The 23,175-nt window shown below is 42.8% G+C and overlaps 1 protein-coding gene and 1 non-coding gene across 4 annotated transcripts in view; both read left to right on the forward strand.

The window, feature by feature from the left end:
• LOC126162226 (zinc finger protein 37-like) overlaps window positions 1-23,175 on the forward strand; it is a 74,628-nt gene that overhangs the window by 39,450 nt on the left and 12,003 nt on the right. For all 3 annotated transcript variants that reach the window (XM_049918584.1, XM_049918587.1, XM_049918586.1), the window contains exon 5: window positions 17,628-18,917. In XM_049918584.1, the coding sequence (XP_049774541.1) occupies window positions 17,628-18,917 (1,290 nt within the window). The remainder of the gene's footprint in view (window positions 1-17,627; window positions 18,918-23,175) is intronic.
• On the forward strand, window positions 14,229-14,335 carry LOC126163327 (U6 spliceosomal RNA). The gene has a single exon (XR_007535218.1). It is a non-coding gene; the product is annotated as a U6 spliceosomal RNA (small nuclear RNA).

A 23,175-nucleotide genomic window follows, 5' to 3' on the forward strand; every position in this document is an offset into this window, starting at 1 on the left:
ACCAAGTGTTAGCTTTGATTAAGTTATGCTGTGCACAAAATTCTACCAGAAGACTTCCTCTCCCATTCCTTACTTCCAGTCCGTATTCACCTACTACTTTTCCTTCTTTTCCTTTCCCTACTATTGAATTCCAGTCCCTCATGATTATTAAATTTTCATCTCCCATGACTATCTTAATAATTTCTTTTATCATATCATATATTCCTTCAATCTCTTCATCTGTGGAGCTAGTTGGCAAACAAAGTTGTACTACTATGGTGGGCATGGGCTTCGTTTCTGTCTTGGCTACAGTAATGTGTTCACTATGCTGGTCGTAGTAGCTTTTAGGAAACATTCCACGTGGGAAAAATATATCTAAAAAGAAAGAAGATGAGACTTACCAAACAAAAGCGCTGGCAGGTCGATAGACACACAAACAAACACAAACATACACACAAAATTCTAGCTTTCGCAACCAATGGTTGCCTCGTCAGGAAAGAGGGAAGGAGAGGGAAAGACAAAAGGATTTGGGTTTTAAGGGAGAAAAAAGGACAGGTATACACTCGCTCGCGCGCGCGCGCGCACACACACACACACACACACACACACACACACACACACACACACACACACACACACACACACACACACATATCTGTCTGCTTGTGTCTGTGTATGTGCGGATGGATGTGTGTGTGTGTGTGTGTGTGTGTGTGTGTGTGTGTGTGTGTGTGTATACCTGTCCTTTTTTCCCCCTAAGGTAAGTCTTTCCACTCCCAGGATTGGAATGACTCCTTACCCTCTCCCTTAAAACCTACATCCTTTCATCTTTCCCTCTCCTTCCCTCTTTGCTGATGAAGCAACCGTTTGTTGCGAAAGCTTGAATTTTGTGTGGATGTTTGTGTTTGTTTGTGTGTGTATCGACCTGCCAGTGCTTTTGTTTGGTAAGTCTCATCATCTTTGTTTATATTTAAATTCATTATTAAATCTACTCCTGCATTACCCCTATTTGATTTTGTATTTATAACCCTGTATTTACCTGACCAGAAGTTTTGTTCCTCATGCTGCCACGAACTTCACTAATTCCCATTATATGTCACTTTAACCTTTCCATTTCCCTTTTTAAATTTTCTAACCTACCTACCTGATTAAGGCATCTGACATTCCATGCTCTGATCTGTAGAATGCCAGTTTTCTTTCTCCTGTTAATGATTTCCTCCTGAGTAGTCCCCTCCCAGAGATCCGAATGGGGGAATATTTTATCTCGGGAATATCTTACTCAAGAGAATGCCGTCATCATTTAACCATATAGTAAAGCTGTATGCCTTCAGTGACATGAGGATTAAATTGGGGCAATTCTCCTGGGTTTTCCCTTATAAAGGAACATTTGAAATCAGAGGAGAGAATCTCTACTTTTGCTTTGCTGCCCTCAATTTCAGTACCACTGTCATCAAAGTTACCTGATGCTAACTTTGGTGCCACCAACAGGCTTTACATGCAACCAGAATTTGTTTCTGTTCTGTAAAAGATCAATTGACATTGTTCTGCTGCGGTAATCATTGAAGGCATCATATATTGCTGTCTTGACAGCCAAATGTGTTTCATTCAGTAGCCCTACAATTTGCTTTTCACCTGTTATGTGGTAATCTCTGGTGCTTTTTTTTTTCCTTCCCCAGTGACTGTATACCATAGAGGTTCTCTCCCATTATAAACTGTTCTACAGGGTACACAACTATCCAGTGCGTGGTCAACTATTCTTTTAAACTTGAGGCAGACTTCTTCTTTGTGCTCCTGCCCTGTGTTGAAAGTTTGAAGTTCCTCATTGAGATATGACTCTACTGATTTTTTTAATCAAGTGTACTGAACACACCCCCACGCATGTGCACACCGCGCGCGCACTCACGCCCACAGATATGTATATCTGTGTGTTTTAATTGTGCTTTGTACTTTCGTAATCATTGTTGCCACAACCACATCGTGATCACTGATACCAGTTTCAATGTGGACATCCACAAAGAGGTCAGGTAAAGTTCCACAAGATGTCTTATCTCACTCACTACTAACAAAACTGTAATTTTCCCAAATAATCATTGGAAGATTGAAGTATCCACCAATGATTACAATATGATTGGGGATTTTGTATACAAGTGAACTGAATTTTCTGTGAAGTTTTCGGTAACATCAGGGGATGAGTCTGGTGAGTGATAGAAGGGTCCAGTTATCCTTTTATGCCCAACCCTGATACTGAGCCTTACCCAAACAAATTTACATGCAGTTTTAATTTTTTCTACCTCAGTGAATTTGAGTTTCTTGTTTACTGCGACAAGTATGCCACCTCTATTTCCGATTTGCATATCCTTTTGATGTATACTTAAATTTTCCCCAGAAATCTCACTTACCTTCCCCTCTGAACCTCAGACATAAAATTATGTGCACTAACGTTATTCCCACTGAACATGGGTTGTAGGCAGAGGCAGAAACATGAACCATCTTACTGCTTTTTTCCCATCTCCCTTTAGTACCCCTACAACCATCATCTGGTGGAACTGTAATGGTTACATTAATCACATAGCAGAACTTGGAAATGTAGTTTCCTGTCATCAAGCAGTATGTACAGTCCTTTGGGAAGCTTGATTCCTTGAAATGTATATCCATATCCTACATAATCACTGTGCTTATTTTAAAAAATAGAGCTGGATCTGAAAGGGCATCAGTTTGTGCCTCTACATTGGCGCTTGCAGACACTTTATCAGTCTCTACACAGTACAGCTGTAAAGGCTGTGGCTGTGCACATGTGGACAACAATGGATTTTACTATCAAAATACCTTTCTCTTTCCAGGCAGGGAGCTGACATATCAAGATATTAGTTGATCTGTTAGCTACCTCTAACTTTTCTCCTCTTGGACATTTTCAGTGCCCCCAACCCATTGGAAGATGGTGATGGAACACATACTGAGGTACTTTAATGGAACAACTAATCAAAGACCAAAGTTATTGACTTATGTTTATGAAACAGTGACAAACCAACTCATTTTAGTGTGGCACATATACAGGAATTCTAGCACGTACTTAAATTTTACAGGAGCTTCAACCTGTAGCAGATCTTCTGATGCAGATGGTACTACAGAAGCAGGTGTGACACCTTCAACTTTTTTAAAAAAACTGGTTGACTAAACAGTCTTCAGTGCACTCACTTTTATTATCAGAAAACGCCACAAAAGCTGAAATTTTGTAGTTCTTATATACAATCATTCATCATTCAGAAGTTCTGTTGCTCATATATCATTATTTCTGGAAATGTTTCCAGATAGCCAAATTGCAGCAAAAATGCAATTGCAAAGAACAAAAATTGGATATAGTATTGTTTACAGTGTTGCTCCCTATCTTCACGACAAATTTGCTGACTTGGTTAAACAATGTGAGACTGTTGTTATTGAATTTGATGAGAGTTTAAACACTGTTTCTCATAAAACACAAATTGAAGACCCCCCCGCAGGTCCAGTGGTTATAATAGCCCCAAGGTATTCCTACCTGTCGCACAAGGCGACTAAAAGGCATTTCACACGTTTCAGCCTTTATGTGATGGTCTCCTGTAGGGTTTGACCTCCATTCTTCAAAATTTTCCTGAAGAGCGAGCCAATTGGGGAGGGGCGCCTTACAAGGTGCATTGTGTCCATCATGCATTGAGATCTTTAGCCCACTTTCTTGTTTTCACATGGCAGTCCTGCCCATTCTCCATCTCTTGGGTGAGGACATCTTCCCGGATGCGTTTTCCACCATGCACTATGGAGTGTCGATTTCTGCGTCGACGATGACCGTGGACTTCTTTGCACCTGATATCCAGCACGGTAGCCAGTCCGTTGTGGTGGGACCGCCATGTACCCTGTTGGTTGTCACCCCTTGACCACACAGGGATCCCTCTGCTGATGTCTGCGCTGTTAACTCCCCACGTATGCCAAGAGGTAGATGCCCAGCCCCCGGGGGCATCGGGATTCCCAGCAATGGCCATCCTGCCAGGTGACCTTTGCTGCGGCTGGGTGGTGTCCGTGGGGAGGGCCCCTGGTCGGAGTGGGTGGAATCAGGGCAGATAACAAGGGAACCTCCCCATCGCACCCCCTCAGATTTAGTTATAAGTCGGCACAGTGGATAGGCCTTGAAAAACTGAACACAGATCAATTGAGAAAACAGGAAGAAGTTGTGTGGAACTATGAAAAAAAAGCAAAATATACAAACTGAGTAGTCCATGTGCAACATAAGCAATACAAGGATAATGTAAGATCAGGAGTGCCGTGGTCCCGTGGTTAGCGTGAACAGCTGCAGAACGAGAGGTCCTTGGTTCAAGTCTTCCATCGAGTGAAAATTTTACATTCTTTATTTTTTTCAAAGTTATTATCTGTCCGTTCGTTCATTGACGTCTCTGTTCACTGTAATAAGTTTAGTGTCTGTGTTTTGCGACCGCACCGCAAAACCGTGCGATTAGTAGACGAAAGGACGTGCCTCTCCAATGGGAACCGAAAACATTTGATCACAAGGTTATAGGTCAACCGATTCCTCCACATGAAAACACGTCTGATACATTCTATACGACACTGGTGACGGCATGTGCGTCACATGACAGGAATATGTTGTCGACCCACCTAACTTGTACACTTGGCGAATGGGTAAAAAGATTCTTCTACCTTGCCCGATTTAGGTTTTCTTGTCGATGTGATAATCACTCCCAAAAAAGTGATCACATAGGACGGACGGACGGACAGATAATAATTGTCTGAAAATAAAAAATTAAAACTTTTCACTCGAGGTTAGTCTTGAACCAAGGACCTCTCGTTCCGCAGCTACTCACGCTGACCACGGGGCTCCTGAGCTTACATTTCCCTTGATGTTGCCTATCTTCTCATGGTCTACTCAGTTTGTATATTTTGCTTATTTTTTTCGTAGTTCCATACAACTTCTTCCTGTTTTGTCGATTGTTCTGGGTTCAGTTTTTCAAGGCCTATCCACTGTGCCAACTTATAACTAAATCTGAGGGGGTTGTGATGGGGAGGTTCCCTTGTAAGCAATCAAGAGCTCAATTCAACGCACAGAAGTACGACCCCAAATTGTTCCCCTCCCTGGCCACACCATGGGAGGAACATCAGGCTAAGGATGGCAGTGGATCTTATTCGCCCCGGTACGAGAGCTGGTGGGGAATCTTTCATGACGATGAAGCCTCAGTTTTTTGTTGAGCATTTAGAGGACAAGTTTAGGGAGGTGGAGGGCTTGTCCACAATTAGATCTGGGTCAGTCTTGATCAAAACAGCATCCTCTGCCCAGTCACGGGAGTTACTCGCTTGTGACAGGGTGGGGGATGTTTCTGTAACCATCATGCCCCATAAGAGCTTAAATATGGTCCAGGGTATCATATTTCACAGAGACCTTCTGCAATCCGATGATGAGCTGCGCACCAATTTAGAGCGGCGAGGTCTACATTTCGTCCGGCGTGTCCACTGGGGTCCGAAGGATAATCAGGTTGCCACCGGTGCCTTCATCTTGGCCTTTGAGCATGATACATTGCCCGAGATGGTAAAGGTGATGGTCTAGCGGTGTGGTGTAAAGCTGAATATCCCTCCCCCCATGCGGTGCTTTAAGTGCTGGAAGTTCGGCCATATGTTTTCCTGCTGTACTTCCAGCGTCACATTCAGAGATTGCGGACGCCCATCATATCCCAATACTCCATGTGCCCCGCCTCCCACCTGTGTCAACTGTGGGGAGCACCACTTGCCTTGCTCGCCTGACTGCAGGATTCTTCAGAAGGAAAGGAAAATCGTGGAGTAAAAGACCATGAACTGACTGACCTACACTGAGGCTAAGAGAAAATTTGAACGCCTGCATCCTGTGCGTATGACATCTTCTTACGCTGCTGCTACAACAGTTCTGGCACCATCAGCTCCGCCAATCCAGGTCACCTGTCAGAGCCTGAAGGCTACACCTGTCCCCTTGATGGTGGGGCATTTCCCTCCCTGTTGCGCCTGCACCACCTACTTCGGTAGAAACACCCCCCCCCTCAATCCCCCCCCCCCCCCCCTCCAACCATCGGGGACATCCATCCCCACTTCTAAGCTGGAGAAGCGTAAGTCTTCTTCGGCTTCTCTCGCTAGGAAGGGGTCCCTTCGGTCACTCCCTTTCCAGGTTTCTTCTAGTGGGAAAGATGACACCCGTCAGTGGCTGAAGAGCCCAAAAGCAGCTGGTCGTAGGGCTTCACGCTCATCCTCAATCCCGGAGACTGAGCCAGTGAAGTCCTCCCAGCTAGGGAAACCCAAGGAGCAGTGAGAGAAATCCAGAAGGAAAGCCCCTAAGACCAAGGAAATTGCGGTAGCACCCACACCACCACTACCTACAAGCTCTGCGGCTGAGGATGGGGTGGAGATTTTGGGGTCCGCTGAGGACCTAGGTCTCGCCAGGCCCTCGGACACAATGGATATAGACTGCTCAGGCAATAAATCGGTGGCAGCAGGTGACTCTGATGTGTAAACTGCCTTGGGCGAGCTACGGCAACTGTTAAGCTTTACAACTGCTATTTGCATTGCTCTCCAGGAAACCTGGTTCCCAGCAATGTGGACCCCTGCCCTCCGCAGCTATAAGGGATATTACAGGAACTGTTGCGACTATAATAGAGTGTCAGGTGGAGTTTGCGTTTATGTCCTAAAATCAGTCTGTAGTGAACATGTGCCCCTTTAACCCCCTCTTGAAGCTGTGGCTGTCAGAATGAGGATGGCACAGGAAATAACTGTCTGCAATGTATATCTTCCTCCAGATGGTGCAGTACCCCTGAGTGTATTAGCTGCACTAATTGATCAACTCCCTAAACCTTTCCTAGTTCTGGGAGATTTTAATGTCCATAACCCCTTGTGGTGGTACCGTGCTTACTGGCCGAGGTAGAGATGTTGAACTTTGATTTTATCCATACTGGATCAGAGGTCGTGGTTCCGAATGTCAATGTAGTGTTTTACACTATAAACAAGTGGTTGAGCCGATATATTTTTTAACATAGAGATGTCAAAACTTTACTGTCGCAATTTGACCTCTGCCTCTTAAACACTGGGGCCACCACACATTTCAATGTGGCTCATGGTAGTTACTTGGCAATTGATTTATCAATTTGCAGCCCAGGACTTCTCCCATCCATCCACTGGAGAGCACATGATGACCTGTGTGGTAGTGACCACTTCCCCATCTTCCTGTCACTGCCCCAGCATCAGGCACATGGACACTTGCCCAAATGGGCTTTGAACAAGGTGTACTGGCGAACTTTCACCTCTAATGTCACCGCTGAATCTCCCCCACACGGTAACATCGATGTGATGGTTGAGCGGGTGACTAGCACAATTGTTTCTGCAACAGAAAACGTGATCCCTCGCTCTTTAGGGTGCCCAAGGCATCAGGCAGTCCCTTGGTGGTCGCCGGAAGTTGCTTAAGCAATTAAGGAGCATTGGTGAGCTCTACAACGGCATAAGTGGCACCCTTCCCTGGAGCACCTCATAGCCTTTAAACGGCTCCATGCCCGTGGCTACCTTATCAAACAACGGAAGGAGTGGTGTTGGGAGAGATAAGTCTCCACCATTGGGTGCTACACATCACCTTATCAAGTTTGGGCAAAGATCAAACGTCTTTTCGGGTACAAGGCCCCAACAGTTGTCCTCAGTGTTACCATAAATGGCGAGTTATGTACCGACACAAACGCAATTGCTGGACACTTTGCTCAAGCCTCTGTGTCGGAGAATTACCCCCCAGCCTTTCGCACACTCAAACGGCAGCTGGAAGGGAACGTCCTCTCATTCACTACACGCTACAGTGAATCCTATAACGCCCCCTTTACACAGTCGGAGCTCCTCAGTGCCCTTGCACATTGCCCCAACACAGCTCATGGGCCTGATCGCATCCACAGCCAGATGATTAAACATCTCTCATCTGACTACAAGTGACATCTTCTCATCATCTTCAACCGGCTCTGGTGCGATGGCGTCTTTTAATCACAATAGTGGGAAAGCACCATCACTCCGGTGCTCAAACCAGGTAAAAACCTGCTTGATGTGGATAGCTGTTGGCCAATCAGCCTCACCAACTTTCCTTGTAAGCTGCTGGAACTTATGGTATGTCAGCAGTTCGGTTGGGTTCTAGAGTCATGTGGCTTGCTGGCCCCATGTCAGGGCAGCTTCCGCCAGGGTGACTCTATCACTGATATTCTTGTGTCCATCGAGTCTGCCATTCGAACACCTTATTACCGTCTTTTTTGACTTGCATAAAGCATATGATATGATATGACATGACTTGGCGACATCATATCCTTGCCACATTGTATGAGTGGGGTCTCCGGGGACCACCCCCGATTATTATCCAAAACTTACTGTTGCGTCATACTTTTCATGTCCAAGTTGGTGACTCCCATAGTTCCATCCATATCCAGAAGAATGGAGTCCTGCAGGGCTCCGTATTGAGTGTCTCTGTATTTTTAGTGGCCATTAATGGTCTAGCAGCAGCTGTCGGACTCTCCGTCTCACCTTCTCTGTATGCAGACGACTTCTGCATTTTGTACTGCTGCTCCAGTACTGTTGTTGCTGAGCGGCACCTCCAGGGAGCTATCCACAAGGCACAGTCATGGGCTCTAGCCCACGACTTCCAGTTTTCAGCTGCAAAGTTGTGTGTCATGCACTTCTGTCAAGTGTCGTACCGTTCATCCGAGACATATAAATTCCTAGGACTGGATTTTGAAGCTTGATTTACTTGGCTCCCTCATGTTTGTCAATGCCCTCCGTTGCTGAGCAACGCCAATTGGGGTTCAGATTGCTGTACGCTGCTGCAGCTCTACGGAGCCCTTGTCCAATCCTGAATTGACTATGGGAGTCTGGTTTATGGCTCGGCAGCGCCTTCAGCATTGCATTTACTCAACCCTGTGCACCACTCTGGGGGTTCTATTAGTGACGGGAGCTTTTAGGATGAGTCTGGTGACCAGCATACTGGTGGAGGCTGGTGTCCCTCCACTGCAGATCAGACGTGAGTAACTGCTCGGCAGTTACGCAGCACACATTCATAGTTCCCCTGAGCATCCGAATTACCGTCTCCTTTTCTTGCCCGCGGCAGTCCATCTCCCTCATCGGCAGCCCAGATCAGGGCTAACGATTGCGGTTTGCGTGCAGTCCCTTCTCTCCGAACCGGAGTCCTTCCCTTTACCACCTCTACTTGTGGTCCGTTCATGTACGCCTCCATGGTGTATGCCTCGGCTGCAGCTTTGTGTGGACCTTTTGCATGGCCCTAAGGACTCTGTTAACCCCGCCGCTTTCCGCTGTCTCTTCCTCTCAATTCTTGACGTGTTCCGGACTCTGAAGTGGTTTACACCGACAGCTCAGTGGCTGATGGTCATGTAGGCTTCGCATATGTTCATGGAGAACATATTGAGCAGCATTCCTTGCCAGTTGGCTGCAGTGTTTTCACTCCAGAGCTGGTGGCCATATCTCTTGCTCTTGAGTACATCTGCTCATGCCCTGGCAAGTCATTTCTCCTGTGTACTGACTCATTGAGCAGCTTACAAGCTATCAATTAATGTTACCTTCGCCACCCTCTGCTAGCGTCCATTCAGGAGCCCATCTATGCCCTGGAACAGTCCCGCCGTTCCGTGGTGTTTGTGTGGACCCTAGGACACAACAGAATCCTCGGTAACGAACTTGCCGACAGGCTGGCAAAACAGGCGACGCGGAAACCGCTTCTGGAGATAGACATCTCCGAAGCTGACCTGCGTTCTGTCTTACACCACAGGGTTTTCCGGTTTCGGGAGACGGAATGGCATAACAGCATGCACAACAAACTGCGTGTCATTAAGGAGACTATGAATGTGTGGAAGTCTTCCATGCAGGCCTCTCGCAGGGAATCAGTTGTCCTCTGCCAGCTGTGCATTGGCCATACAGGGCTAACGCATGGTTACGTACACTGTCGCGAGGACCCATTCAGTGTCGCTGTGGCTCCCAAATGACAGTCGTCCACCTCTTGCTGGACTGCCCACTTTTAGCCGCTCTGCGGCAGACTTTTAACTTTACCAGCACCCTGCCTTTGGTGCTGGGCGACAATGCCTCCACAGCAGCTTTGGTTTTACATTTTATCTGTGAGAGTGGGTTTTATACTTCTATGTAGTTTTTAGCGCATGTCCTTTGTCCCTCTGTATCCTCCACCCTAGTGCTTTTAGGGGAGGTCTTAATGTGTTGCAGAGTGGCTGGCTTTCCCTTTTTATTTTCGTGGTAGGCCAGCCACTGTAATCTGCTTTCATGTTTTACTCTCTTCTGTTTCCAGCATCTCTCTGTTGTTTTCTTGTCCTCTTTTGTTCCTTTTAGTGTTCATTGCCTTCCCTTCGTTCTTGTGGCTTTTTATTTTGTGTATATGTTTTGTCAGTTTTATTCTCTCACTTGTGGCACTGTTTTATTAGGGACAAGGGTCAATGACCTCGTAGGTTGGTCCCTTCTCCCGCCTTTAAACCAACCAACAAATTGAAGTCCTTTTTAGGTTTTGGGATAAAAATAAGTTAGTTTTCAATTTATTATTTTGACTCTGCTTTTATTCAGTGCACAAGGGTCAGTGACTTACTATATACTTTGAAAGGTTCCTTTGGCTTGAAGAATCTTCCAAAAGTTTTGAATTTGTCAATGAATGGACCAAAAGTGAATTTTTAAGTTTGGAATGGCATTTCTTATAACACGGAACTCTTGCATGTAGTTAGAGCCTGCATGTAGTTCACGGAACTTTCAAAACTGACCTGTGACAGACAAATTGGGAAATTGCACCATTTTTTAGAGCCTTACTCGTTTCAACAATTCTATGGCACAAGATGGATCAAAAATATATGTGTGGCTGAACAAGCCTTAAAAAGTTTTCCACATCTAAGAACAGCTGCTCAAAATAATGAATTGTTCCCTCTTACCACGCTGTTAATGTAGTGAATAGCCAGATCAGACAGTTCAGTAAATGAAAAATCTCTTGTGAAGATTGACATGAAGGATAAGAATAATCTGGTCAATACGTAGTACTTTGTAACAGAAAGTTAAGGACCTGACTGACATCTTGAGGCATAAAGAAGAAATGCATTCTTGTGTTATTGGTGTGGTACAAAAGCTACTTGAAAGGTCACCACTGAAATATAAACTTACAGGTGCCATTTCATGTATCAGTAGCATTAAATTAAGAAATGGCTGTTAAGAGGTTGACATCATGCCTTGAAATTCTCATGCTTGCTCAAAGGTTATCTGGTGTAAAAGCAAACTGTGTCAAACTAGAATTTTTCAATATTTGTAGCAATGTTCATATTAAAAAAGAAACAACATTGTTCATAAGTAGTGAAACTCATTTGGATGAATGTCACTGTCACAAAAAGAATGTTGTAACTTTGTAGATTTGCTCAATATTATTTCAGTATTTTTGCTTGGGAATGTTGTACATACTTCTGCTGCAATCTATGATGATGGTGGTTTTGGCAATTATAAAATAGACAGAAGTTTAATGCTCTCTAGGTGTAATGCGAGTTCCTCGTATAAATATGATAAAAAGAAACAAGTAATTGAAATTGAAAAACAAAAAGAACAGTAATTTGCCAGAAAAAGAATAAAATATGAAACTGACACACTAGAATCTAAATAAATAAAAAAAGAAAAAGTGTTGGCTGAAGCAGCCAAAATTATGGCAGAAATTGAACATTTGAGAAAGTTGTTTTCATGTAAATATTTTTGTTGGGGTTTGATCATATTCTTCATGACACAGTATGAACTATAGTGCTTTATAAATGTTCAAAGTTATTTCTGGAAAATGTTATTTAAAGTGCTAAAACAGAATATAAATTAAGTTATACATAAGTGTAGCAAACTCACAGTTACCCAGTATGCAGATTATCTTTACACATTTCAGTGTCTTTCTTGAACTGTTAAGAATAAAAAAATGGAGCATCTTAATTACAACAAAATAATGTTTCAGTTTAAAATGCACTATTGAACGTGTAACTCTTGCATTACTGCCAGGGGACACCATGTAAGTCTGAATCCTACATGTCCATTGTTCGTGAAATGGTTTTCCATTTCCCATTGCATCTTGTCCAAATTCCAGAACTCTGCTCTCGCAATATTGTCCATTAGGCCTATGTGTTATTACACACCCAGAGGCATTAAAATTTTTTCATCTGTTACTAGAGTTTTGCAAAACAAAAAATGATTACATTGTATCCTTACCATAGTATTCACAAAGGCATTTAAGCAGTCATTCTTACTGTGCTCCACAGACAAATGGATTAGGAAAACCGTAATAACTAATAGAATGGTAAGTGTTCTCTGCATGCACTTCACTGGGGCTTGCTGAGTATGGGTGTACATGGCTTCTCCTGAACATAAGCTTTGATTATAAAAATTGGCCCTTGATGATAGAAATACATTTGTTTTCCCAAAGTGTCTCACCTCTATGCTTTGAAACCAGGGAAAGGGAAAGTGCCCGTACTTGTACATAAAAGCGAAAGAAATGAATTGGAAATTGAGAAGGAAGAATGTTGTGATATTTTTCTCCTTTTATTGTGCAGGTTTTTAGATGTACGTTTGAGCGAGGCAAAGTTGCTATCTTAAAGTTGAATAATCTATTTTTAATGAAAATGGGTTGGGGGGGGGGGGGGTTGTTGATGCAATATTTCAAAACTATGCTGATGAATTAAAAAAAGTGTGTGTAACTTGCCTTACACATTTTATTTCAGTTTTAATATTTTAAAACATAGAGATAATTGATGTAAAGTAATACAGAAGCTGTTTTAAAGTAATTGGTTTCAGAAATTAAACAAAGTATGTGTAACTTGCCTTCAACAGTTTATTCAGGTTTTAATATTTAAAAGCATTGAGATCTTTTACAATAAGTACTGGTATAAACCATTATTGTTACTTGGGAACGTGGAGAGATTAGAGAAAACATATGCTGTGTGTTACGAAAAGCTTTGAAGTAAACTGTGTTAAATGGGATTTGTCTTCCAAATAATAATGTGCCTTGCACAGATAACCATTGGAAGCTGGACTTCCGTGACCTGTGAAGATGTCGTTTCAGCATGTCCGTCCTTCAGACACAGGCATTTGAGGTGTAAACAAAGTTTTCAAGACATACACTTGGGGGCCATGACATAGTGTTGTTGACATGTATGAGGTTTGTAGTAAATTAGAAACATACACAGAAAAGTATGTGGACTGAGTGTGCAAGACATATAACGAAGACGATGATGATCAGTTTGTTTGTGTGTTGGTTACTATGGATATTTTTCAGAAGGAAAAACAGTTTGTGACAAGTTTTTGTGTAATTTGCAATCAAATTACAAAGAATTTCCAACTTGTGGCACCTTCAAGAAATGTTGATTGTACATTTGTATAAGAAACTTTGTGACATACTTAGCAAATGCGTTAAATAACTAACAAGTGAAATTTTTTTGCTGAATATGCGTGACTACTTTAAGAAATGTCAAATCTTGCAGTGTTTATATCTAAATTATGGCAGTGTTAGTTACGAGGGTTCTCTTAGATGTGGGCTCACACTTCCCAATAGAATTTTTGCCTCCCTGTACCCTTTCTTGACACCATTTCAACATGTAAAATTTAGTATTTTTATGTTTCTTTTTTTGTGACTGTCTTCGTCATTTTGTTTATACTGGATGGTTATAATTACAGGTGTTCAGAGTGTTGCAGTGTAGGCTATATACATTGCAGGACACAGAAATATTGTATGCATGTTCGTTAATCTGTGTGCTAGCGGAGTATGCTAGGAAAAAAAAAATAGTTCCACTTTCTGGACCGGGTGAAAATATGGCACTGTAAGCAGTCAGAATGTGGTATAGATGCAGGAAAAGGGGAGGTACCATTACACACATGATAATGGTGGTTCTGTCACATTTATTGGGATGTGGTTACAATGTGTATTCAGTATGGTCTCCTGATTGAGCAACATGCTACATCTGTAACATCTTGTCAACAGTTGCTCGCATCATATGCGATACAATCAGAGCAATGGGTCTTCATGTGCTATCCTTCAGATCACGAAGAGTCCAGGTACATCACTAATAGACATGGTCTTTCAGATAGCCCCACAACCAGAAGTCACTTAGATTTAGGTTGGGGGGATCTGGAAAGCCAATCGTCTTGAAACTTTGCATTTGTTAGCAAGCAAGTCTTTCACATGGTAAGCAATATGTTTTCGCCCCATCTTGCATGAAAATAAGGATGTACTCACGTCGGTGGTACATACACTAAAATTGGAACGATACAGAGAAGATTAGCATGGCTCCTGCGCAAGGATGACATGCAAAATCATGAAACGTTCCACATTTTTTGGAGAATGGGGTCCCGCAGGGCTCTGTGTTGAATGTATCTCTATTTTTAGTGGCCATTAATGATCTAGCAGTAGCTGTAGGGCTGTCCGTTTCACCGTCTCTGTATTCAGACGACTTCTGCATTTTGTCCTGCTCCACCAGTACTGGTGTTACTGAGCAACGCCTACAGGGAGCCATCCAGAAGGCACAGTCACAGGATCTAGCCCATGGTTTCCAGTTTTTGGCCGCAAAGTCTGATGTTATGCTCTTCTGTCGGTGTCGTACCATTCATGCGGAACCAGAACTTTACCTTAATAACGATGCACTCACTGTAGTGGAGACATATCGATTCTTAGGACTGGTTTTCGATGCCTGATTGACTTGGCTTCCTCACCTCCGTCAGCTTAAGCAGAAGTGCTGGCAGCACCTGAATGCCCTCCACTGCCCGAGCAACACTAACTGGGGTGCAGATCACTCTACGCTGCTGCAGCTCTACAGAGCCCTTGTTCAATCCTGTCTTGACTGTGGGAGTCCGGTTTATGGTTTGGCGGCACCCTCAGTGTTGCGTTTACTCAACCCAGTGCACCACTGTGTGTGGCATTTGCCTAACGACAAGAGCTTTTAGGATGAGTCCGGTGACCAGCGTCCTGGTGGAGACCAGAGTCCCACCATTGCAGGTTAGGTGTGCACAGTTGCTCTCCAGTTATGTTGCACATGTTCGTAGTTCTCCTGTGCATCTGAGTTACCATCTCCTTTTCCTGCCCATGGCGGTTCATCTCCTGCATCAGCGGCTTAGGTCAGGGCTTACAATTGCAGTTTGTGTGTGGTTCCTTCTCTGTGAACTGGAGTCCTTGGCATTACCACCTATACTTGAGGTTCATTTACTAACACTTTTGTGGTCTACACCTAGGCTGCGGCTTCGCCTGGACCTTTCACATGGCCCTAAGCACTCAACTAACCCTGTGACTCTCCGCTGTCACTTCCTCTCAATTCTGAACATGTACTGGGGCCATGAAGTGGTTTACACCGATGGTTCTATCACTGATGGTCAAGTTGGCTTTGCCTATGTTCATGGAGGACATGTAGAACAGCAGTCCCTGCCAGATGGCTGCAGTGTTTTCACTGCAGAGCTGGCGGCCATATCTCGTGCTCTTGAGCACATCGGCTCATGCCCGGGAGAGTCATTTCTCCTGTGTACTGACTCCTTGAGCAGCCTACAAGCTATCGACCAGTGCTACCCTTGTCATCCTTTGGTAGCGACCATCCAGGAGTCCATCTACGCCCTGGAATGGTCCAGTCGTTCAGTGGTGTTTGTCTGGACCCCAGGTTACATCGGAATCCCAGGCAATGAACTTGCTGACAGGCTACGCAGAAACTGCGGCTTCTCTGAAACTGACCTGCATTCTATATAACACAACAAGTTTTTGTGGCTTTGGGAGATGGAATGGCATAACCTCAATATGCACAAGCTGCGTGCCATTAAGGAAACTATGAATGTGTGGAAGACCTCCGTGCGCGCCTCTCACAGGGCTCTGTGGTTCTCTGTCGGCTCCGCCTTGGCCATACGTGGCTGATGCAAGGTTACCTTCTCCATTGTGAGGACCCAACTCGGTGTCGCTGTGGCTCATGAATGACTGTTGTCCATCTCTTGCTGGACTGCCGACTTTTAGCTGCACCGCGGTCGACTTTTAACTTTCCCAGCACCCTACCTTCGGTGTTGGACGACAATGCCTCCACAGCAGCTTTAGTTTTATGTTTTATTTGTTAGGGTGAGTTTTATCATTTGCTCTAAGTTTTTAGCAGTGTCCTTTGTCCCTGTGTGACCTCCACACTAGTGCTTTCAGGTTTGGGGTTTTAATGTGTTGCAGAGTGGCTGGCCTTTCCTTTTTATCCTCAAGGTCAGCCAGCCATGGTAACCTGCTTTCTTGTTTTAACCTCTTATACCTGTTTCTTTCATCTTTGTGGTTTTCTTGTCCCCTTTTGTCCATTAAAGTGTTCGTGGCCCTTCAGTCGTTGTTGTAGTTTTTCATTTCATTCTGTTTTGTGTTGTCTCATTGTCTTAGTCTCAGCCTTGTGGCATTGTTTCCTTTGGAACAAGGGACCAATGACCAATGACCTCTTAGTTTAGCCCCCCCCCCCCCCCTCCCGCTCCTTTTTAAACCAACCAACCAACCAACCAAAATATGGTGTGACAAAGTTGCGTACTTGCGAAGCTGGAATAAAATGTTGCACAAGGTCTTTATAACATGAAGATGTCACTGTACAGCTAACAGACCATGAGGTGTCATCTGTGCAGAGAAAAACAGATGGACAATGAAGGAGCTCGTGAAATGACACCACACAGTCACTCAAGTTGGGTGCAGTGGGTGTTCCTGCACAACATGTTGTGGAGTAGAACCCAATATGTAACAGTTTTGTGCATCCATGACACCATGCTGAGTAAAATGTGCCTTGCCCGGCCAATGAATATTCCTTGGCCACACGTCATATATTTCCATGGATGCCAAAAAACAAAAGACAAAGTCACGGTGTTGTAGCTTTGGGGCTTCATTTGATGCACACTTTGAATCTTGTAGGGATACCAGTGTAAAATGTGCTGCAAAATCTTTTATCAGTTGACCAGGGGAGAGAAAATTCCCATGACACAGCTTGAGCACTGTCTGTGCAGAGTTTGAGCCATATGCTGCATGTTCGGTTATAGCAACAGTAACTTCAACAACTACTTCCATGGAAAAGGGTCACTTCTGTCTCCTTGCTGCACCCCTAATTCTCCTCTTTCTTCAAAGTGCTTGATCATATTCTTTAGCCCATTTATTGACATGGGGCCTCTTCGCAGCTGTTTCTTTTGGCAATATTCCCGCAGTATAGCACTGCTATTGCTGTCGTTCTGATGAAATAACTTTACCAGCAGTGCACGGTCTTTCTTGTCAATACCACTGTGTTTCAAACAGAAAACTTCAATCTTCTTAATCGTTTACACCAACAGTCACTTCACAATAGATATCAACATGTACCGCCAAGCCACAAACAGCATATTTATGTGAAAACAGGAAATGTTTCATGTTCTGACTTCTTACGGTGCCTAGTTTTTCACCTGGTGGCAGAAAGTGAAGCTTTTTCCCCCAGCGAACCCCATGAGCACAACGATTTGATGAACATACGTACTATGTTTCAGCAGCCTGTTATGTATACAGCCCACACTGCAGCAATTGGAACAACATCAGTTTAATTATGACCACCCGGTATGTTTTTCTCATGCGTTCATTATTGAACTGAGTGTTATACATTTATATATTTTTTTTATAATTGCAGGTAATTGAGAGAGATGGACAGAATTACACTTGCTTGTTATGTGACGAAGACCAGAGGGCTGTAGGGGACATGAAGAGCATATCATCACACACAAAAAATGTACATAACATCCGTGTTTACATTTGTGATATCTGTGGTCAGGACTTCCGCAAACGAAATGAATTATCTGCTCACTTAGATGAGCATGCAGCCACCGAGGATGGAGACTATCAGTGTGAAGTGTGTAATCGTATATTCAGTAACCTTAGACTTTTCCGTGTACACAAACGTATGCATTATCCACAGTCAAAGTTGTGGACATGTGAGACTTGTGGCAAGCGGTATAGCTCTCGAAATTTGCTAGAAGAACATATCAATACACATACTGGAGTGCGACCTTATGTGTGTGAGGTGTGTGGCAAAGATTTTGCATCAAAATACACATACAGGGCTCATGCAAAGACACATGAAATACGCCCTCGACCTTTCACATGTAATGAATGTGGGAAGACATTCCTGAGTGCACAGAACCTTGCACAGCATGAACGTACTCATAATGGTTCTCGTGAATACATCTGTGAGCAGTGTGGAAAGGCATTTGGTACACCTCGAAATCTGGAAGTCCATTCAGTTGTTCACTCAGGGTGTAAGCCTTTTGTATGTCGCACCTGTGGTAAAGCATTTGCAAGAAAGGCTGAGATACGTGATCATGAACGTACACACACAGGTGAGAAACCATATCAGTGTGAATTCTGTGGTGCAACATTCAGTCAGCGTAGCAACTTGCAATCTCACAAACGTGCTACACACCTCCAAGACAAACGATATAAATGTGCTGATTGTGGTAAAGGTTTCAAACGACGCCGTCTCCTAGATTACCATGTAAAAGCTGCTCACACGGGTGAACGACCTTATAAGTGTCCCACGTGTGATGCAACTTTTGTTTATCCCGAGCATTTCAAAAAACATCGCCGTATCCATACTGGTGAGAAGCCTTTCCATTGTGAAGTATGTGGTAAAGCATTCAACAGCCGTGACAATCGCAATGCTCATAGGTTTGTGCATAGTGACAAGAAACCTTATGAATGTTTGTGTTGTGGAATGGGTTTCATGCGCAAACCACTCTTATACAATCACATGCAGAGCCAAGGTCATTTAAATGACACAATTGTAGTGAACCAGCCAAGGCTTACTTCAGACGATGATTTAACTAGAGAAGCAGTAGTTGCTACTGCTGGTGAACTGTCTGCTGGCGCAGAAGTAGAAATGACTGTCGTTGATGGCAGTCATGTACCTGAGCATGAAACCAAGGTAAATTTGGGATATGAATTTATTATTATTATTATTATTATTATTATTATTATTAGTAGTAGTAGTAGTAGTAGTAGTAGTAGTAGTAGTAGTAATGCAAGAAGTAAAGATATCCACTCACCATATAACTGATATGTTAAACAGTCAACAAACAACTATAAACATTTTGTGAAAGCCTAACAATGATTTTAGTGTCCTTGCTTGGTGATTATTGTGTTTCAGTATTTTAACTCCAAATGAGTACATTGTCTGAAAACTTAGTAACTATTTATCTCATGTTTATGTACCAGCCAGCCATTCAGTACCTTAACAATACTGAGTGTGGTTACTTTTACCCCTTTCGGTATTTACTGTCTACCCAGAACTTTCAGGTATTAAATTAATAATTTGCAGCTGTTTTTTATGTTGTAAGTGTTAATCTAATATCACAGTTAAATAATATTGAAGTCCTAGCACAGAAGTAATAATGCAAGGAATTATTTTATGATGGAAAAAAGGAAAAATATTCATTCTTGCATACTCTGTTCATGGAAGTGCATATAACTTAGTGTGCATTATTATAGCACCTTAAACGTTCTCATTGTACAAGTAGTTAGAGCTATAGGAAATTTTTTAGTGATGCAAGAAGAAGTTGGTTTGGAGAACAGTCAACGAATGGCTAACCCACCTAAACTATTTTCTGAACCTTAGGAAGATTGTGAATCACTAAGCATATAACTAATTAAATTCTGAGTGAGTAATTCTGCCTGAACTGGCCTCAGTAGATCCAATGGTATTGACTGACTGTCATGTCATCCTCAGCTGATAGGATGCAGCTATGGAGGGGCACGTGGTTAGCACATAACTCTCCTGACCATTGTTAGGTTTCTTGACCTTAGCCCCTATTCCTCAGACAAATAGCTCCTCAATCGGCCTCACAATGGCTCAGTGCACCGTGCTTGCCAACAGTGCTCAGCAGGCCTGTATGGTCACCCTTCCAAGTACTTGCGAAGCCCGATGGCATTTAACCTTGGTGTGATGACGGGAACCAGTGTTACCAATAATGGGAAATTTACTAAAAAGATTCTGTTTTGGGTTTCTTATGGTCAGACAGACCTTGAGGGTACCAAATGGAAAATGGACTGACGATGTAAAGAAACAAGCTGGGCGAAGTTGGGATGTGAAAAGCTAAAGATCATAATGAATGCAGAAGTCTGGAAGAGGCCTATGTCCAGTAGTGGATGATAAATTGTTGATGATTGCAATGATCCATCTCAGATGTAATACTAATACTAATACTAATTACTAAATGGATTTTGAATTGAGAAGAGAATTTTAAATAACCTGATTGTTATATAAAGAGGACAGTGGGAATAAACTGTTAAAATAAAATTGATGGGTACAATGCACAGACATTGGTTTTAGTAAATGCTTTAATCAAGAGTAGTATGTTATGAAATTATCTTTCTTTCATCATTGACATATTGATCTCACTTCTTCTGTCCCAGAATACAACAAACATTTACCAAAACTGTCATATTTACTGTAATGAAGTTTGTTTCTCCAATATAAAAACATCATAATTATTACATTAAAGGAGATGAAATTTTTTATTCCACTTGAACTTAAAAGATTAGGAACATAACAAACTTCATTTTACTGTTAGTATCGGTCTTATATCACTCAATGAAAAAGTGACATCAGTGTTAGTCCTCTTTCATATTCTTTCCTGTTGGACAGTGGCTGTCTGCTACGGATATGTACTAAGTATGATACTCTCGCTTTTAACAGCACACATCCAGATTGTGTTGCATAAGAATTTCAAAAAATAATTACCTATTATTAATAAATGATTTACATTGAATATTATCCAAGATAGCACAGAAATACGTTGTTCTAAATTTTTAATCAGGCTCTTTTTTTATATTGTTCAGACTTAATTGTGAACTTTGCCATTTGCGAGTTCTGCCTCCTCGCACATGTGGAGTGGGCGAGTGGAGAAAGAAGGCAGGGATTGGGAGGGAGTGTTGGGGTAGAGTAACAGATTGCTGGGAGAGAAGGCAGCAGGTGCAAGGGATAGGAATGTGCTGTCAGAGAGCTTGTTCTGGCTATAGGTAGGGGGAGTTGTGCACATTGCTCAATGATACGGAGGAGTGAATGTGGAGGACGGGGAAGGAACTTTGAAGAAGAGGGTGTGAGTGCAGAATAAGTGAAGTAAGATCACGGAGCAGGGGAGGAGGCAGGAGCTAGCAAAGTTAGAGGCCAAGAGGATCACAGGATTGAAGAATGCTTTGCAAGGACAACTCCCATCTATATAATTCAGAGAAAGTAGTGTTTGGCAAGGACCCAAATGGCACTGGTTGTGAAGCAGCTATTGAAATTGAGCATGTTGTATTTAACGGGTTCAGCTACTGTCTGATACCCACCCAGTACATTCTACTAAAGTCCCATCACAGGCCTATGCTACCTTACATTACCCTGTCATATCCTATCGGTGGCATGGGCACCTTTGGAAAGCAGTCATCTTGTATACCAGCTTCGCTGTAATTTCTGCACGGCATTTCATGTGGACATAACGTCCAGCTAAATGTCCATCCAAATAAATGACTACTGTCAAACTGTGACCAGTAGCAAAATTGACCACCCAGTGCATGAGCATGCTGCTGAGCAAAACCTGCTCGATTTCAATTGCTGTTTCACACCGTGTTTTTAATTATATTGTATCCTTACTATCCACTTGTCATGTTGTGTGTATCTTACAGCGATTTGTAAACACTGCTATTCATTTCTCCTCATTTTTTAGAGTCACTATATTACTTAGTAGCGTAAATGTCACTTTATTTTAATATTTCTCTGTTTTCTGTCTGAATGTGACTGTACAGAAGGAAGTAAAAACACTTAACTTCATCCTTTTTACAGTTACTGTAAGCTGTTACACAGTGTGGTGCATGAAAAACCGGCCCTAAGTGCTACATCGCTCATTGTTGCCATCTATTGTTTCAAACATGTTGCGACTGCATTTTGTATTCTCAGTATGAAAGCCATTGCAACTTGGTCAAGATGTGTTAAGTAAAAATGTCAGCGAGGTGTATTCTGTTCAAGAAAGAATTGTCGCACAGGAGGCATACGTGTCTACCACTTCATGTTAGGAAAAGCGGGACATTTTTGCAAAGAAGTTTCCTGGCATTTCTGTAGTAGCAAAGAGCAGTATACAGGATATGGTAACAAAGTGGCATACTACAGGGTCAGCTGCAAATGATGCTGTAGTTGTGGATGTTCGAGCACAAATGGTCCAGACTCCAAAGAAGTAGAGACGTAAATCGTCACAAAAAGTGACTTTTTTGCATAAGTCTTGTCAGTGTGTTTTACACCATTTAGGGATAAAGCCCTACAAAAAGAGATGTGCCAAGGAACTCAAAGAGGAAGATAATACAAATGTATGAATTACTGTACATGGCTATGTCAAACAATTGAGAGTGGAATGCTGGATCCGCTGCTGTATTTAATCAGTGATGAAGACCGGTTCCATCTGACAGGACAGGTGAACTTCTAGAACACCACATACTGGTCAACATACAATCCATGATTAATGAGAAACCCCTTCACAGAGAAAAAATTGGAGTGGTGTGCTGTGTCAGAAAATGAAATAGTGAGTCACATACTCCCCCCTCCACTATAAACATACCTATACTGTCTTTCAGCAGGATGGTGTAATCTGTCACACTTCACGTGACTCAGTCTCACAAATTTATGAAAGATTTATGGAAGAAAGGACTGTCAGCAAAGGATTGTGGCTGCTGTATTCACTGGACCTAACCACTTATTACTTTTGTCTGAGGGCAGTCTAAAGGGGAAAGTGTATGCAAATAAGCCAATAATGTTAGAAGATTTGAAGGACAATATTCATAATGAAATTTTAAAAACTGATATGTCAGAGTTGTTCAAAATGTGTATTAACACATTAGGCATGCAAAAGTGGTTTGAAGCACAAGGTGATCGTTTTCAGCACTTAATTTAATGTAAAAAACAAGATCAGTTCATTAGGTTAGCTCACTTTCTATTTATTTATAATCTAATTACTACATGTTTATCTTTTTGCTGTTGTATCTTTTCTGCTGGGCAACAATTCGTGCATAGTTGGCGAGGATTGTGTACTTGGGACCAGTTTTTATGCACAATCCTTTACTTCGTACAAGTAAACGTTATAATGTTTGGCAATATTAATTTGGGTATTTCTATAGATTCCCCCCCCCCCCCCCCCCCTCGAAGCAAGCACACA

This window comes from Schistocerca cancellata, chromosome 2 (genome assembly GCF_023864275.1).
Source record: "Schistocerca cancellata isolate TAMUIC-IGC-003103 chromosome 2, iqSchCanc2.1, whole genome shotgun sequence".
In the NCBI taxonomy this organism is placed as follows: domain Eukaryota; kingdom Metazoa; phylum Arthropoda; class Insecta; order Orthoptera; family Acrididae; genus Schistocerca; species Schistocerca cancellata.